Source organism: Rhinoraja longicauda, chromosome 5 (genome assembly GCF_053455715.1).
Source record: "Rhinoraja longicauda isolate Sanriku21f chromosome 5, sRhiLon1.1, whole genome shotgun sequence".
NCBI classification, from domain to species: Eukaryota; Metazoa; Chordata; class Chondrichthyes; order Rajiformes; family Arhynchobatidae; genus Rhinoraja; species Rhinoraja longicauda.
In genome coordinates this window covers 67051953-67070084 of record NC_135957.1, presented here as the reverse complement: position 1 = coordinate 67070084, position 18132 = coordinate 67051953, and the positions used below count along the sequence as shown (strand labels likewise).

The following is an 18132-nucleotide window of genomic DNA, read 5'->3' as shown; positions in this document are numbered from 1 at the left end:
GCAGAGCCAAGGGAATAACAGGTCCCCTTAGGGGGTCAAAGGGGTAATCCTTGTGTGGAGCCAGGGTTTGAGTGAGATCCCAAATGAATCTCCTCATCTGTATTCACCAAGGGGAAGGGCCTGGAAGACCATGTTCAAAAAGGAGTACATGGATAATCCCCAGCAAGCCAGTATTACGAATAAGATATTAGACATCATGGGATCTGCCAGGGTTTCTAAATCCCATGGGCTGAATGAGATCTATCCCAGGTTAATAGACAATAGGTGCAGGAGTAGGCCATTAGGCCCTTCGAGCCAGCACCGCCATTCAATGTGATCATGGCTGATCATTCTCAATCAGTACTCCGTTCCTGCCTTCTCCCCATACCCCCTGACTCCGGTATCCTTAAGATAGCTCTCTCTTGAATGCATTCAGAGAATTGGCCTCCACTGCCTTCTGAGGACTGGAAGGTAGCTAATGCCATTCCGTTATGGAGAGCAGCAGAGCTTAAGGGGAGCAGGTATAAGCCAGCTAACTACGTATAGTGCGCCGTAGGGAAATCACTGCAGAAAATTCTGAAAGGGACAAGATTTGTGTACATTTGAAAAGACTTGGGCTGATCAGAGAGAGTCAGCATAGCTTTGTGTGGGGGAAATCCTGTCTCATTAAATAACTGAGTTTTTTGAGGAGCTAAGAAGATTGATGAGGACACGAATGTTGATGATGTCTATATGGACTCCGGTCAGGCATTTGACACGTTCCCACCATATAGGCTGGTCCAGAATGTTAAGGCACATGGGAGCCAAGGCTAGCTGGCCAATTGGATCAATATTAGGTTTTGTGATATAAAGAGTAGTGATTAACAAGCCTTCATCACCCAATTTCAGTCAGCAACAATGCCTTGTGTGCCATTGATTCTCTCATTCTCCACTCTACCACTCACTTTCCCTGGTCTCCCCACCTCTCTACCTTCTTCTCTACAACTTAAAACATAAAAGTTTTCTGATATTCCCTGGTTCTCAAGAATGCTCATTGGACCGAAACATTGACTATTTCCTCTCCATGGACACTGACTGACACTGCTGAACATTTCCAGCCGTTTTTTTTGGTTAACTGAAAAGTCTTATCTTTGCTTTGAACGTCCTCCAAGGCCTTGGAGATACTTTCCCATCTCCAATTTCCTCCCCACCCCTAGTGCTCCAAGATGTCTACATTCTTCCAACTGAGTTTAGACAGTGGTTTCCAGACCAAATTGACGTCTGCTGAATTATCCACATCATTGTGCATGGGAATAAGCCCTTCAGCCCAACTCATCCCTAACAACAAAAATGCCCCATCTAAGCTAGTCTCATCTGACCCACATCCCTCTAAACCTGTTATTGTAACCGTCTCTTCCTCTGGCACCTCGTTCCATATACGTACACCCTCTGGGTGAAAAGGTTGCCCCTCACGTTCCTATTAAATGTTTCCCCTCTCACCTTAAACCGATGCAAACTACTTCTTGATTCTCCTACAACAGGAATAGGACTCTGTGCACTCACACTATCTTTTCCCTTCATGATTTTATACACTTCTAAAAGATTACACCTCAGCCTCCAAGATAAAGACTACACCTCCAAGGAATAAAGTCCTCACTTGCCCAACCTCTCATCATTGCTCATGCTCTCAAGTCCTGCCAACATCCTCATAAACCTTCTGTGTCCAATTTAATGACATCTTTGCTGTAGTAGGGTCACAAAACTGTCTACAATGCGACCTATTTGGCTTCTCTTTGGGTTCTCCTTCATCTTCGTTGCCAGACTAAACTAATTTGACCCCAGCTGCCCATACATGAGCTTTGGCTCCTTTTTAAAAATTATTGACTAGAGCCTCAATTTCCCTTGTCATCCAAGGGTTCCTGACTCCGACCTGCCTTGCCCTTCACTCTAATAGGAACATGTACACCTTGAATTCTCACTGTCAGAGGCGGTTCAGAAACACTACCTCAGTTCTCCTTCGCGTAGTTTTTCTGAAGTGCTTTCAGTATTTTTGTTTATATTTCACTGACTCTTGGGATAATTCCGTCCAAGATTTCTTGAACCTTTTCATATATAACTTTCCTTTCTTTTCAGTTTATGCAGTGGGTGCATGGTGGATTACCATTTGGGATCAAAGTAAGAGTCTCGTGTGAAGAGGTCGTAATTTAGCATCAAGGTAGCACGGTACCAGACTGTCGCAAGGGGACGTAATGGGCATGGTGATAAGTCATGGTTGTCTTTCTTGTGTAATGGGGACAGGACCTGCGACCATGGGGTGATGGAGACTCAACTTTCCTCTGAAAGGTCCTGACCATACTCTATGGCAAAGCACTCTTAGCATAGAATTTTTCTTGATCAGAATTTTGCTAAGCAGCCATACATGATCAATCTGGATCATACTTCTGCTCCTGATATACCACTTCATACAAAATTCCACCCTTTAAGCCTACTCCGAACTCCGTTACCTTGAAAGAAGGAAATGTGCTTTGCTTATAAGCAACAGTGCTTGAAATAATGATTTCCCTCTGCCCCTGCGGGAGCAATCAACTGGATGCTATAAATATTGTTATAAATCATGGTTCCATGATTTGTCTTCACTTGGGAGGCATATACACTGACAACAGTCATAACTGGGCAGAAATCCTTTCAGTCACTAATCTTCCAAATGGACACCTAACATCTCAATTACTACAAAAAAATCATGATTTTACTTTGTTACTTAGCTTCATTATTCTAAAATGGTTTTTTTTTTAATCTTAAAATTTGAGAAACTTCTGAAATGTGGCAGACTTTTAACCTCGCAAACACGATTCAGTTTGAAATACTGTTAAACATCTACACCCCTTATTCAGGAAGTCCAAAAAAAATCTCAGTGCTTTTGGCTAGACAACTGGTATTTGCAATAAGTAGCTGACCTGTCTTCAATAACAAAAGAAATGGCAATACAGCATTCAACTCGACTCAAGTTACATTCACAGCAAAAAAAATATTTTACTCTCTGGTTGCTATGCTTTAAGTTTGAAGGGAAAAAGGCTTACAATGAGCAAAGCACTACGCAGTCAACAAAGAGCTTCCAAAAACATGTGGCCACTGTGATACTGTATTAGTATTTGAGTAATTTAGCTGAATTTACAAGAGATAGGATGGGAAGAAGTGTCGTCAAGAGCCAAGAGTGTTTAATTGTCAAATGTACTGAAAACAGTACAATGAAATTCTTACTTGCAGCAGCTTAACTGGTCTGTAAACTCAGTACTGATAACATAATAAACAAAGTTCGATAAATTAAAAACTATATTAATGTTTGTAGTATAAGAAAATAACTGCAGATGCTGGTACAAATCGATTTATTCACAAAATGCTGGAGTAACTCAGCAGGTCAGGAAGCATCTCGGGAGAGAAGGAATGGGTGACGTTTCGGGTCGAGACCCTTCCTCAAACACTAATGTTTGTAGTGTTCAAGATGGTTGTTGGGAGAAGTTGGTCCTTGACGATGCTAGGTGCTTTTTATAGGCAGCCCCTCATAAAAATCCCTTCGATGGTGGAGAGGTTGGTACTAATGATGGACTGGGCAGTGTCCACCACTTTTTGGGTTCAAATTGCTAACCATGGCATGATGGAACCAGTCAATATTCTCTCTACTGCACAGATGTAGAAGTCAAGGTAGCTGTGGGTTTATAGTAAATCTCATTGAATAGTTTGTTCCTGAAATGGGGGACAATGAGATCCAGAAAATGGAGAGAAGCGTCTGAAATGGTCCAAGTGGAATGCTGTGGAGGTTCGTAGTGAAAGTGATAAAATTTACAAAGTTCTGCATGAGTGCAGAAAACAGCACCAATGCAGTGGACAATGTAATGGAGAATGATACCGGAGAAGGTTTGGAACAAGGACAGTTCTATGAGGCCAACAAAAAGACAGGCGCAGCTGGGGTTACAGCAGGTACCCACAGCTACACATTTGAATTGTATGAAATGGAAGGAGTTACAAGGGAAGTTGTTCAAGGTGAGAACAAGTTCAGCCAGACAGGTACCAACTCCAAAGACCTGTAGGTTTGTAGGTAAATTACATTTTTAACACCACTCACCCTCCCGATCACCCTCTTCACTCCAACCCCTATCTGAACCTTTCATTAAGATTTAAAAAGGAGACATGTTTTTATGGCTTTGCTAAAATTTGTTCAAGGCACTTGGAACGATACAGATGGTGTTTTATGTGGCAGATTATGACCAGGGGCATGCACTTCATTTGCCAAAGATAGCATCTGACTGGAAGCTTTATGATTGATGAAGCTAATGGTTATGGAATTTATATAAATACACATTTCATTTTCAACTTTCATTCTGCCAAGGGAACCTCATAATTTGCCAGCTTTTGCAAATGTTTCAAGCACATTTGATTCAGATCATTTTCTGATCAGTTCATCCCGAATCCATTTAAGATGCCTGAACCCTGGAAAGTGGCTTACTTTAGGACACAAAGCCATTGTGGTTTCATACATCTCCTTGTTCTTCATTAATCTTCATTTAATGAAAATGATTTTGTCCCTGGTCTTCAAATATAATGGAACTTGATTATAAACATCTTAACCATATCTATATACTAAAACTCTCGTTTGTTTGTTTGTTTGTTCCTGAACTACAGCCAAAATGGGACACGATAGCGCGACAATTTTAGGCCCGCCTTACTCACAGTCGTCCCTTTGGTGCTAATGGAAGAAGTTTCATTGAAATCGGTGTTACATTTTTAACATTTTAAAGTTTAAATCTATCTAGGGAGTGAGGGGGAAGGGGAGGGAGGGGGAGAGGGAGGGAGGGAAGATAAGATAAGGGGGATGATGAGAAGGGGGGAGGGATGGGGAGGGGAGGATGGAGGGGGAGGAGGGAGGGAGGGGAGAGGGGGGGCAGAGGGTGGAGAGGGCGGAGGGGGATGGGGAGGGGGAGGGGGGAGGGGATGGGGAGGGGGAGGGGAGGGGAGAACACTAAAGAAGGCATATGGAAGATAGACGCAAAAAGCTGGAGTAACAGCGGGACAAACAGCATCTCTGGAGTGTTTCGGGTCGAGACCCTTCTTCAGACTGGTTAGGGATAAGGGAAACGAGAGATATGGACAATGATGTGGAGAGAAAAAGAACAATGAATGAAAGATATGCAAAAAAAGTAGCGATGATAAAGGAAACAGGCCATTGTTAGCTGTTTGAAGGGTGAAAACAAGAAGCTAGTGCGACTTGGGTGGGGGAGGGATAGAGAGAGAGAGGAAATGCCGGGGTTACCTTACCTGAGGGAAATGAATTTTCATACCACTGGGCTGTAAGCTGCCCAAGTGAAGGCATATGGAATACTTACCTTTATTGTTTGGAGCACTGAGTACAAGAGTGAGGAAGTCATAATGCAGCTTTATGGGACTTTGGTTAGGCCATATTTAGAATATTGTGTGCAGTTCAGGCCGTCCTAATACAGGAAGGATATGGAGTCTTTGGAAAGGATGCAGAAGTTTACCAGAATGATGTCTGGATTAGGGGGAATTAGGGGATGTTAGCTTCAGGGAGACATTGGGCAAACTTGGACTCTTTTTTCTTGTGTTTTGCTGGAGTTGAGCAAAGAACTGAGAAATATATAAAATTATGAGGGGCATTAATAGAGTAAACAGTCAAAACCTATTTCCTAGATGGAAATATCAAATACTAAAGGGCATAGCTTTAAGGTGAGAGAGGGAAAGTTTAAAGGAGATGTGCTGGGCAAGTTTAGAGTTCATATTGGCATTTACGAGTTTTTTTGGATTGACTTGGATAGGAAGGGTTTAGAAGGATAATGGCCAAATGCAGGAACATGGGACTGGTTGGATGAGGCATCTTGGCTGGCATGGGCAATTTTGGCTGAAGGGTCTGTTTCTGTGCTGTATGACTCTATGACTCATTGACAGATGGATCCGCAGGGAATGGAGGGATATGGATTATGTGCAGGCAGATAAGAGTTGGTCTTGGCATCATGTTCGGCACAGACATTGTTGGCCGAAGGGCCTGTCCCTGAGCTACACTGTTCTATGTTCTATACAAAAACAGAAAATGCTGGAAACATTCAGCGGGTCAGGTCTCATCTGTGGAAAGAGAAACAGCTCAAATTTCAGCTTCAGGACCCTGCATCAGAATTGACAAAAAGAAAATAAGTTTGTTTTAGGTAGCAGCAAAGAAATGTGGGAGGGATGGGTGGATAAAGAGAATCTCTCTCATGGGTCAAGACCAGAGGCAGTTAAGTAACAGATAAAATCAGATTAAGCTTTCTTAATGTGCTCCAAATGGAAAGGCTGTGGGATGTGCCCAGCAGGTCAGACTAGATAATAAGGAAAGGAACAGCAAGCCAAAGTGATGACATTCTTCTTTCTTTCAAACCATTTGCCTGGTACAATCTTGCCAAGTTTCTTGGCTCGTGTTAATACAATGACATTTATTGTGAACTGGAATGTTATTGCAAGAAAATCCAGAATTGAAAGCAGCTCATCGGTGGGACGGTTATCATCCACAAAGGTGATCACTTTCAGAACATAAAGGGTCTGGAGCACTTTTAAAATGACCTTGTGTCAATCTGCACAATAGATTTGTGTGCAAAATGCTTAAACAGCAGCAAAAGACCAGCTGCAACCAATTCCAAATGCCAATAAAGTCATATTTTGCATTTCCCAGAATTGTTATTCCTCGCTTTCCAAATTAAAGAGACCTCCTGTTTTGCATGGATTTCAATTACTTTAATGCGTGTCCCGAAATGAAATAAAAAGTTATTGTAGGGTTATTAAAAATTTGACAAAACCAGAGAGGCAACAAGCCATCATGGATCCTGTGGGACAGGTCGAGCTGATAAAAAAGGAATAATTAAATATTCCCCAATGGGACTGAAAAATTAATAAACCAGAATAGTTTTAATACACTTTGCAGTGCACTTCAGCGGATTAAAGTCTTTGCACCCACATTAAGATTTTGTTCCAATGCACAGCAATCTGTGGGTGAGAAACAGAACGATGAGTACATTTTCCTGCACATTAAACAAACTATAATGGAATGTAATCTGTGTGAAAAAAACTCCTCCAGGGCCCGATTAAATTACATGAAGACAGAATGGGAAAAAACATGTTTCAAAAGACTTCACACAATTCTGGAAAATAGGTCTGGAAAGCTTCAGGTCAAAACCCAGAAGTAGCACAACCCAAGTGATATACAAGCAAAATTTATGAGACAAGTAATAGCTACATTTAGAGAGTCAATTCAGAGGGAACCAAACCAATAGAGTAGTATAGTACGCTCATCTTTTCAAAAGGAAATGCATGCCATATGCAAAATATACACACCTCTCAGTCACAGCTTGCATAAACTCTTCCACAAGATCATCATATACTTGGCCTCTCATTCTTTTGTGTCTTAATCCAATGTAGAGAGGATCTTTCAGCAATTCCTGCCAGAAGACAAGAGTAAAAATGTTAGTTTCAAATCAAAAGATAATCAATAAAAACACAACAGGCCATTTTTTTCTGTTAAAGAACACATTTGTTGTTCAGGCATCACTGAACAAATAGAAAATATATATTTCTTTGAGTATCAGCACAGGCTGGTACTCAAAGACATTTGAAGTGATCTACACGAGGTGCTGCCTCAAAACAGCAGCCGATATCATCAAAGATCCACACGACCCTGGCCATGATCTCTCTTCAGTCCTACATCAGGAAGGTGGTACTGGAGTCTGAAAACAGTGGTGGCTTCATCCCAACAAAACATCAGGCTCTGAACACTACAAAACATTAACTCAACAATGGACTGTCTTTGGACTTTTTTTGCACTATTACTGCTTTTTTGATTTTGTTTGTGTTTATTATATATTATCTATTGTATTTTGCCCAATTCTGTTGCCCTGGCATTTCATTGTTCCTTTGTTGGTACATATGACAATTAAACATTCTTGACTCTCAGCTCTCTTGGAAAGCATGACTGATAAGGAATTGAGGCATTACAGAAATTTCTGAATTTTCAGACACATTCACAAAGTGCCATGTGCTTTTCAAAATGGTTTTCAATTAGACAGTAAATCCAAATTTAAAAAAACGTTCAGATGCTGGAAATCAGAAATATAAACAGAAAATGCTGGAAATACTCATTAGGTCAAGCAGCATATAAAAGGGAAATTAATGTTTAAGGTCAGAGATCCTTCATCAGAACTAAAGGATCGTTGAACACGACAAAACACAAACTAAACTATGGACTGTCAGAACTAAAAGATCGTTGAACACCACAAACACAAACTAAACTGTGGATTGCCAGGATTGAACACTATTGAACCCAAAGGAACTACAATGCTACCACTTTCCACAGATGCAGCCTGACCTGTTGACTGTTTTCAGCACTTTTAGATTTTATTTATAACGTCGCACCATTTTCTACAGCACGGTAGAGATCAACCAGCTTATTTCAGAGACCAAGGAGAAGCCCTGGACACAGACTGCTGTATTTCCTTCATTACATAATATTCTTGAGGTCAAATTATCTTCAAAGCGAATTTTCTCCATAACCTGGGACCCACAGCATTTTAATGTTAAAAATCAAACATGCCATTCAACAGTTCATGCCCCGACAAAAAACAAAACACTGGAGGAATTCAATGGGTTGAGCAGCCTCTATGCAGACAGAGGGATAGTGAACATTTTGTCGAGACACCGCATCAGGACTGTTTTTGTTCCATATTCCAGCAAATGCAGTCTCATGGCTCCGGGTCCCTGCTCAGCCTATGTTTCTTCTCACACACTTCATCTAATTTCTGCAATGTTCCTTCCTACCTTTCAAACTTACCAAGCTTCCCACTAAATGCATCCATCTTATTTGCTTCGACTCTTCCACATGGAAGTCCTACATTCTCACCAGAGTAATGAACAAAATATCCATATTGTACGTCCCTTCGAAGTACCATGTTAGCCAGAAACTGGAAAGCAGCTAAATTTGGATCCAACAATTTTCGACATTGCAAATCAGTCTTGTGCTTTTAATAAGTTATTCCAACCTGATTTTCCATAGCTGCAAAGTATATCAAAGCAGGCAATCATATTGCTAGAACAATTACAGGAGACAATGCACATCAACTCAATGGTAAGAGAATCTGAAATATTATCAGCTAACTCAAGTGAAAACTAGTTGAGATACTTCTACTATGCATTTCTACTATACTTCTACTATGCATTTCACATTTTGGTTTAAAAGTTTTGATTTTGGAGACTACCTGAGAGAAGGCAATTCTGGATTTAGTGGTGTACAATGAACCAGATTTAATAAGGGAACTCAAGGTAAAGGAACCACTAGGAGAAAGTGACCATAATATGATAAGTTTTAATCTGCAATTTGAGAGGGAGAAGGTTAAATCAGAAGTGTCAGTGTTGCAATTGAACAAAGGGGACTGTGAAGGCACGAGAGAGGAGCTGGCCAAGGTCAACTGGAAAAGGATCCTAGCAGGAATGATGGTGGAACAGCAATGGCAGGAATTTCTGGGCATAATCCAGAAGATGCAGGATCATTTCATTCCAAAGAGGAAGAAAGATTCTAAAGGGACCGTGACTGACAAGGGAAGTTAGGGATGGAATAAAACTAAAAGAAAAGATGTATAACAGAGCAAAGAGTAGCGGGAAGCCAGAGGGTTGGGCAAACTTTCAAAGGACAACAGAAGGTAACAAAAAGGGCAATACGGGCTGAAAAGATGAAGTACGAGGGTAAGCTGGCCAAGAATATAAAGAAGGATAGTAAAAGCTTCTTTATGTATGTTAAGAGAAATAGATTAGTAAAGACAAATGCAGGTCCCTTGAAGGCAGAAACAGGTGAAATTATAATGGGGAACAAGGAAATGGCAGAAGAGTTGAACAGGTACTTTGCTTCTGACTTCACTAAGGAAGATACAATCGCTCAGGTGTACTAGAAGACGGAGGATCTAAGGAGACAGAGGAACTGAAATTTGCATTAGGCAAGAAAAAATATTGGGTAGACTGATGGGACTGAAGGCTGATAAATCCCCAGGGCCTGATGGTCTGCATCCCAGGATACTCAAGGAGGTGGCTCCAGAAATCGTAGACAAATTGGTGATCATTTTCCAATGTTCTATAAATTCAGGATCAGTTCCTGTGGATTGGAGGGTAGCTAATGTTATCCCACTTTTCAAGAAAGGAGCGAGAGAGAAAGCAGGGAATTATAGACCAGTTAGCCTGACATCGGTGGTGGGGAAGATGCTGGAGTCAATTATTAAAGAACTAATAATGGCGCATTTGGATAGCAGTAAAAGGATTGGTCCAAATCAGCATGAATTTATGAGAGGAAATCCTACTTGACTAATCTTCTGGAATGTTTTGAGGATGTGAAAGTAAAATGGATGAAGGTGAGCCAGTGGATATAGTGTATCTGGAAACATAGAAACATAGAAAATAGGTGCAGGAGGCGGCCATTCGGCCCTACGAGCCAGCACCGCCATTCATTGTGATCATGGCTGATCGTCCACAATCAGTAACCAGTGCCTGCCTTCTCTCCATATCCCTAGAGCTCTATCTAACTCTCTCTTAAATCCATCCAGTGAATTGGCTTCCACAGCCCTCTGTGGCATAGAATTCTACAAATTAACAACTCCCTGGGTGAAAAAGTTCCTTCTCACCTCAGTTTTAAATGGCCTCCCCTTTATTTTAGGACTGTGGCCCCTGGTTCTGGACTCCCCCAACATTGCGAACATTTTTCCTGCATCTAGCTTGTCCAGTCCTTTTATAATTTTATGATGTTTCTATAACATACATATCTATAAGATTCTAAATTAGAGCTCATGGGAGTAAGGTATCGGCATGGGGGTAGGGTATTGACATGGATAGTGAATTGGTTGGCAGACAGGAAGCAAAGAGTAGGAATAAATGGGTCCTTTTCAGGATGGCAGGCAGGAGCGAGTGGAGTTTCGCAAGGCTCGGTGCTGGGGCCACAACTATTTACAATGTATATTAATGATTTGGATAATGGAAATAGAAGCAACACTAGCAAGTTTGCAGATGACACAAAGGTCTGCGAAGAGGATGTTGGAAGGTTGCAGGGTGACTTGGACAGGTTGAGTGAGTGGGCCGTGGCATGGCAGATGCAGTATAATGTAGATAAATGTGAGGTTATCCACTATGACAGCAAAAACAAGGAGGCAGATTATTATTTCAATGGTGTCAGATTAGGTAAAAGGGACGTGCAACGAGACCTGGGTGTCCTTGTACACCAGTCACTGAAGGTAAACATGCAGGTACAGCAGGCAGTGAAGAAAGCTAATGGCATGTTGGCCTTCATAACGAGAGGATTTGATTTTAGGAGTAAAGAGGTCCATCTGCAGTTGTATCAGGCCCTGGTGAGACCACATCCGGAGTAATGTGTGCAGTTTTGGTCTCCTAATTTGAGGAAAGACATCCTTGCTATTGAGGCAGTGTAGCGTAGGTTCGCGAGGTTAATCCCCGGGATGGTGGGACTGTCATATGAGGAAAGATTGGAAAGACTGGACTTGTACGCACACCCCCATCCATATTAATGGGACGGAGGTGGAGCGTGTTTCCACTTTCAGGTTCTTGGGTGTCAACATTTCTGATGACCTCTCTTGGACCCACAATACCTCAACACTGATCAAGAAGGCTCACCAGCATCTCTTCTTCCTGAGGAGACTAAAGAAGGTCCATCTGTCTCCTCAGATTCTGGTGAACTTCTACCGCTGCACTATCGAGAGCATCCTTACTAACTGTATCACAGTATGGTATGGCAACTGCTCTGTCTCCGACTGGAAAGCACTGCAGAGGGTTGTGAAAACTGCCCAACGCATCACCGGTTCCTCACTTCCCTCCAGAGTAGGCGATGTCTGCGAAGGGCGCGCTGCATCGTCAAGGACAGCTCTCACCCCAACCACAGATTGTTTACCCTCCTCCCATCTGGGAGGCGCTACAGGTCTCTCCATTCCCGGACATGCAGGTTCAGGAACAGCTTCTTTCCTGCGGCCGTTACCTCAACTTAACTCTGCGCTTCGGTGATTGCTGCCACCCCCCCCCCCCCCCCACCATCGGGCACTCCTCCCATCAGTGACTGATCTCGCTCACCGGAATTTCCACTACCGCTACTGTGCATATATGTATATATTATATGTTTTACTATTCCATCACATGCACTCTGGTTAAGATGCTAACTGCATTTTGTTGTCTCTGTACTTGTACACTGCACAATGACAATAAAGTTTGTATTGTATTGTACTGTATTGTATTCACTGGAATTTAAGATGAGAGGGGATCTTATAGAAACGCATAAAATTATAAAAGGACTAGACAAGCTAGATGCAGGAAAAATGGTCCCAATGTTGGGGGAGTCCAGAACCACGGGCACAGTCTAAGAATATAGAGGAGGCCATTTAAAACTGAGGTGAGAAAAAACTTTTTCACCCAAAACGTTGTGAATTTGTGGAATTCACTGCCACTGAAGGCTTAGACAATAGACAATAGACAATAGGTGCAGGAGTAGGCCATTCGGCCCCTCGAGCCAGCACCGCCATTCAATGTGATCATGGCTGATCATTCTCAATCAGTACCCCGTTCCTGCCTTCTCCCCATACCCCCTGACTCCGCTATCCTTAAGAGCTCTATCTAGCTCTCTCTTCAATGTATTCAGAGAATTGGCCTCCACTGCCCTCTGAGGCAGAGAATTCCACAGATTCACAACTCTCTGACTAAAAAAGTTTTTCCTCATCTCTGTTCTAAATGGCCTACCCCTTATTCTTAAACTGTGGCCCCTGGTTCTGGACTCCCCCAACATTGGGAACATGTTTCCTGCCTCTAACGTGTCCAACCCCTTAATAATCTTATTAAGCTTCACTGGATGAATTTAAAAGAGAGTTAGATAGAGCTCTAGGGGCTTGCAGAATCAAGGGATATGGGGAGAAGGCAGGCACGTTACTGATTGTGGATGATCAGCCATGATCACAATGAATGGCGGGGGGGTGCTGGCTCGAAGGGACAAATGGCCCCCTCCTGCACCTATTTTCTATGTTTCTATGAATTTTGGTTTAAACTAAAACTTCAGTCATTAGATGTAGCATTCGTTTTGAAAGTATTGTGAAACTGGCAGGCTGACAACTTCTTAAAATAAATTCACAGTCAGCAACAGCCAGTATGACACATTGGCCAAAGGTAACCCTCCCTTTTGAAATCAGATGGTTGGGAGTTTCCCTTTCCAATACTGGGCATAAACACGTAATTTAGGCCAATCTGGACATGTTAATAGACCTGAGGTTCACAACTCTTCTGAAAGAAAGCAGAAGCACAATGCAACATTTCTTCAATTCGGGAACTTGTAATCTTAGATTGGAAATAAGGTCTATAATGGAACTCGGACATTGTACCACCGAGCTAAAAAGAACCTAATGAGAGGCTGTATAGCAATTCTGTATATTAATCTCACCATTTAGAATTACCATTCAATTGACTCAGTTTCCGAATTACGCGTTTAGAGTTGAACAATTTGCTGATTCAAACATCTGTTAACCATAATCCAGTGCAAAATGTTGCTCTTTTGGCATGCTTTAACCCAAAGACAAAGTTCAGAAAGAAAAACTGTCATCCCAGTGAAGACAGTCGATTACATTTCCTAAACTTTGAAATGGCATTGTCCCAGAGTGTAAACGGATGACTATCATTCTCATCCAAAATGAAAGATTAAAAGAAATATCCGCAGTAACAGTGGAATCAAATCCGTGACTCACATCAATACTCAAAAAGCGAGAGGCTACTCAACAACTTAATCACAAGGGAATCACTGGTCGTCAATTTACACAGGTCCATAATTTTGTCATTTAGTACAAATTCAACAAAGTTGATTCTCATTTCCTAACAAGTCCCAGAGTACATTTATAAATCAGTCTCATCCATCTAATCCTGACAGAACATCGGCAATAAATAGGTTGGTTCACTGGAGAATTTGGATTAGTTCTGCTCAAATCTACAAGGTGAAAGGCAAAGTGTTCTAACACCAAATACCTGCTTTAATCTTTTGGAATACCATTAATTTGTGGAATGTTATATGCTGCTGTCAAGCGAACACTTGTGCACTGAATGTACTAAGCAAGTCATTTACTTTTAAAGGATAATTGCCCTTTACAGCGCAGCAAAATAAAGGGTAAGACAACTCATATTTAGTTACATATGATCTGAAGGGAGGGGGAAAAAAAGCATTATAATAGACAAGAACCAGACTCTCAGGCTACTTAAGAAAAATAACTCCACAGACAATTAGTTTTCATTCTTTGAGAGTCTTAATGTAAAGATCCTGAACAACTGCAGAAAGGTTTTTGTCGTCCTCCTGTTCAGAACAAGAGGGAAAATTACACCTTCAGTTCTTCAAATTTGATTCTGGCAGTTTAATAGAAAACTTGATCCTGACCTATCAGATAGAAAAGATAACACACTCAAGCAAACAGTTTTCCCAGTTGAACTGGAATCATTGCAAAGGTTTTTGTCTCATAAAATAGTTAAGGATTTTTTTTTTAATGTATACCATTCCATCATAAAACCAGCAGTTGAATCAGCAGAATAATCTTAACTTGGCAAATGCCAGTAATTTGACGAACATGGTAAACGGTGCAAAATTACTGCGGAGTGAATTAATAAGACAAAGAAGAAACTGACTAATAAAAGAACAACCAATTAAAAATAAAAAGAACATGAAAAGGGTAATGCAATTAACAGGCATAGATTGGCAACATAAGTAGAAGGGAGTTTATGGGGATGTATCCTGTATTTTTCAATAGTCTGATTTGCCCAGATAGCATGCAGCACAAAGCTTTTCACTGTATTCAATGATTCACTGAATGATCTCAGCACACGTGACAATAATAAACCAATACCAATATCAAACATTGACCAAGCAAAGATAAATGGGGTGGCTGCATAAATGTAAAGAGGAGGCACCAGACAGGTTGACAGCACATAAAGTAGATAATTTACCTCCCTAAATGGGATCCTTTTTTAAATTGCTGAAGGAAGCAATTGCAAAAGACAGAAATTGTTAGAATGTTAGTCACAATTTATCCAATCTTCTCGGAATAAAGAGGCAATGGCAATGGACTGAAAATGATATGTCTTTATTAAAGGGCAGGGAGAGAACAGAATATATTTGGCCAATACAGATAAGTCTGTTCAATGGCACTGGGTAAGCTTTTAAATAATAATCAAAAAGAAAATTAATAGACACCCAGATAACCAAAGTAAATATGTACAGAGTACATACGTTCTCCCCGTGACCTGCCCGGGTTTTCTCCGGGATCTCTGGTTTCCTCCCACACTCCAAAGACGTACACATTTATTGGTTAATTGGCTTGGTATAATTGTAAATTGTCCATAGTGCGTGTAGGATGGTGTAAGTGCGCGGGGATCGCTGGTTGGTGCAGTCTCTGTGGGCTGAAATGGCCTGTTTCCGCACTGTATCTCTAAACTAAATTAATATGTAACTCTGTGTCAAATTTAGTTCCATTACGTTTCTGCATACCCAAGATATTTTGCCATCTTGAAGGCTTTTAAAAAATAAAAATTGATGATTATTAAGGCAAAAAGTTAAAAGCTCTTAATAGTGTGTTGAATATACAACATTGGTTCAACCCTTATGCCAAACTCTAACTCCTATCATACAAACATGCAATTTGTGAATTTCTATGAAACAATATACACTGAGATAACATTTCACCCTTTAGCTTTAACATTCCAAAATGCATTGAAAAACTGCATTTTCCTTCCCATGTTACCCATTGGGGATGACACTTCGTTGAGTACATCCCATTTCTTCCTTAGGCTGTCTATCAGGATCACTTGCTTCCATTCTTATTGTGTGGGATTTTAAGTGGCTGATGATATGAATGTGAGAACTGCAGAGGGGCAGGTCATAAGGTCATACATGATAGGAGTAGAATTAGGTCATTCGGCCCATCAAATCTACTCCGCCATTCAATCATGGCTGATCTATCTCTCCCTCCTAACCCCAATCTGCCTTCTCCCCAATAGCTCCGACACCCGTAATAATCAAGAATCTATCTCTGCCTTAAAAATATCCACTGACTTGGTCTCCATAGCCTTCCGTGGCAAAGAATTCCACAGATTCACCATCCTCTGACTAAAGAAATTTCTCCTCATCTCCTTCCTAAAAGAACGTCCTTTAATTCTCAGGCTATGACTTCTACTTCCTAGACGCTGACACAGGTGGTGGGTGACATGTAGGCAGATAGTTAGCGAGGTGGTCTACCCCTTCCGCTGTCCATGTTGAGTCTCTGTGTGCTCCCAGTGCACGGGCTCAATACCATTCCAAATGGTTCCAAAGCCCAGCGATGCTTGGAGTGTAATTAGAACTTCAATACTGGGAATGCCGACGTTACTTTTCCAATGAGTGTGGAGGATTTTGCAAAGAATGTGGTATTTTCCACTGCCTTAATTACTTTCTGTAAATAGTCTGTGTCTCAGAAGCATATAAGGAGCCATGTTCATGAGGGCAACAAGTAGGGTAAGTGTGCAAAGCCTTTTACCTAGAGTAAGGGTATCAAGAACCAGAAGATGTAGGTTTAAGGTGAGAGGGGAAAGATTTAATGGGAATCTAAGGGGCAATTTTTTTACATGAATAGTGGTAGATATATGGAACGAGCTGCCAGGAGAGGTGGTTGAGGCAGACACTAACCACAATGTTTGAAAAAATGTTTGGATAGGTACATTGAAAGGATAGGTTTAGAGGTATATGTGCCAAACGCAGGCAGGTGGGACATGTGTAAATCGTTGGTTGGCATGGGCAAGTTGGGCCGAAGGGCCTGCTTCCATGCTGTGTGAATCTATAATCACTGTCCAACCTACAATAGTTTGAACAGAGCTTCAACACGAGGATCAACAAAATTTCTTTCAAGGAGGAAATTGAAAAACCCCAGGTTGCAGTGACTAACCTCAAAAATATCTTTACACCCAATGAATGTATCAGGCACATCCTGAGCTTGCAAAAGGTAGTAATCAAATGCACCATCTTGGTTCCTATCTTCACAAACAAAATGAGCTGAGGCTCCATAAGGTGCTGGTCAGGCCACATTTTGAGAATTGTGAGCAATTCTGGGCACCATAGCTGAGGAAGGATGTGCTGGCTCTGGAAAGAGTCCAGAGGAGGTTTACAAGAATGATCCCAGGAATGAATGGGTTAACATATGATGAGCATTTGTCAGCACTGGGCCTGTACTCGGTGGAGTTTAGAAGGATGAGGGGGGAATCTCATTGAAACCTACCAAATAGCGAAAGGCTTGGATAGAGTGGTTGTGGAGAGAATGTTTCCACTAGTAATAAAGTCTAGGACCGGAGATCATAGCCTCAGAATTAAAGACGTTCCTTTAGGAAGATGAGGAGGAAGTACTTTAGTCAGAGGGTGGTGAATCTGTGGAATTCTTTGCCACAGAAGGCTACGGAGGCCGTCAATGAATATTTTTAAGGCAGAGATAGATAGATTCTTGATTAGTATGGGTGTAAGGGGTTATGGGGAGAATTCAGGAGAATGGAGTTGAGAGGGAGAGATAGATCAGCCGTGATTGAATGGTGTAGACTTGATGGGCCGAATGGCCTAATTCTTCTCCTATAACTTATGACCTTATGAACACTGGACCATACCACTAAGGTCACCGGTTTCATGCTTTGAATATGCATGTAAGACACCTACACCATCTTCAAGAACAAAACATTACACAAAAACTACTCAAGTCAAAACTATTGTTGAAGTTTTTTTCCCCCATCGCAAAGCTTCACAGTATGGAAAATGCAGTCATAATTAATTTTATACCAATTTAGTTGTAATACATTTAAGTGCAGTACTGCATAAAAAAATATTCAAACCAATATTCAATTCTGTGACTCTTGGTCTTTAAGAGGGAACAAATGATCTTTCCCACAAATTGCATGAAATTCCACCCACACCACTTGTTCATTATTTGCGTCCAACTTGGCAAAGTATTTTGAATGACCTGTCATTAAGCAATTCATTTTGCGAAACATCTTCACATACTGAACTCAAATCTGCTTCTGTGCTTATACTTGCTATCATTACAATAGGTTTTTAAATTAACAAGAGATTAT

At 41.3% G+C, this 18132-nt stretch overlaps 1 protein-coding gene across 2 annotated transcripts in view; it reads right to left on the bottom strand.

The window, feature by feature from the left end:
* Positions 1-18132, bottom strand: part of me1 (malic enzyme 1, NADP(+)-dependent, cytosolic) — a 325940-nt gene that overhangs the window by 142644 nt on the left and 165164 nt on the right. For both annotated transcript variants that reach the window (XM_078399713.1, XM_078399714.1), the window contains exon 6: positions 7330-7433. In XM_078399713.1, the coding sequence (XP_078255839.1) occupies positions 7330-7433 (104 nt within the window). The remainder of the gene's footprint in view (positions 1-7329; positions 7434-18132) is intronic.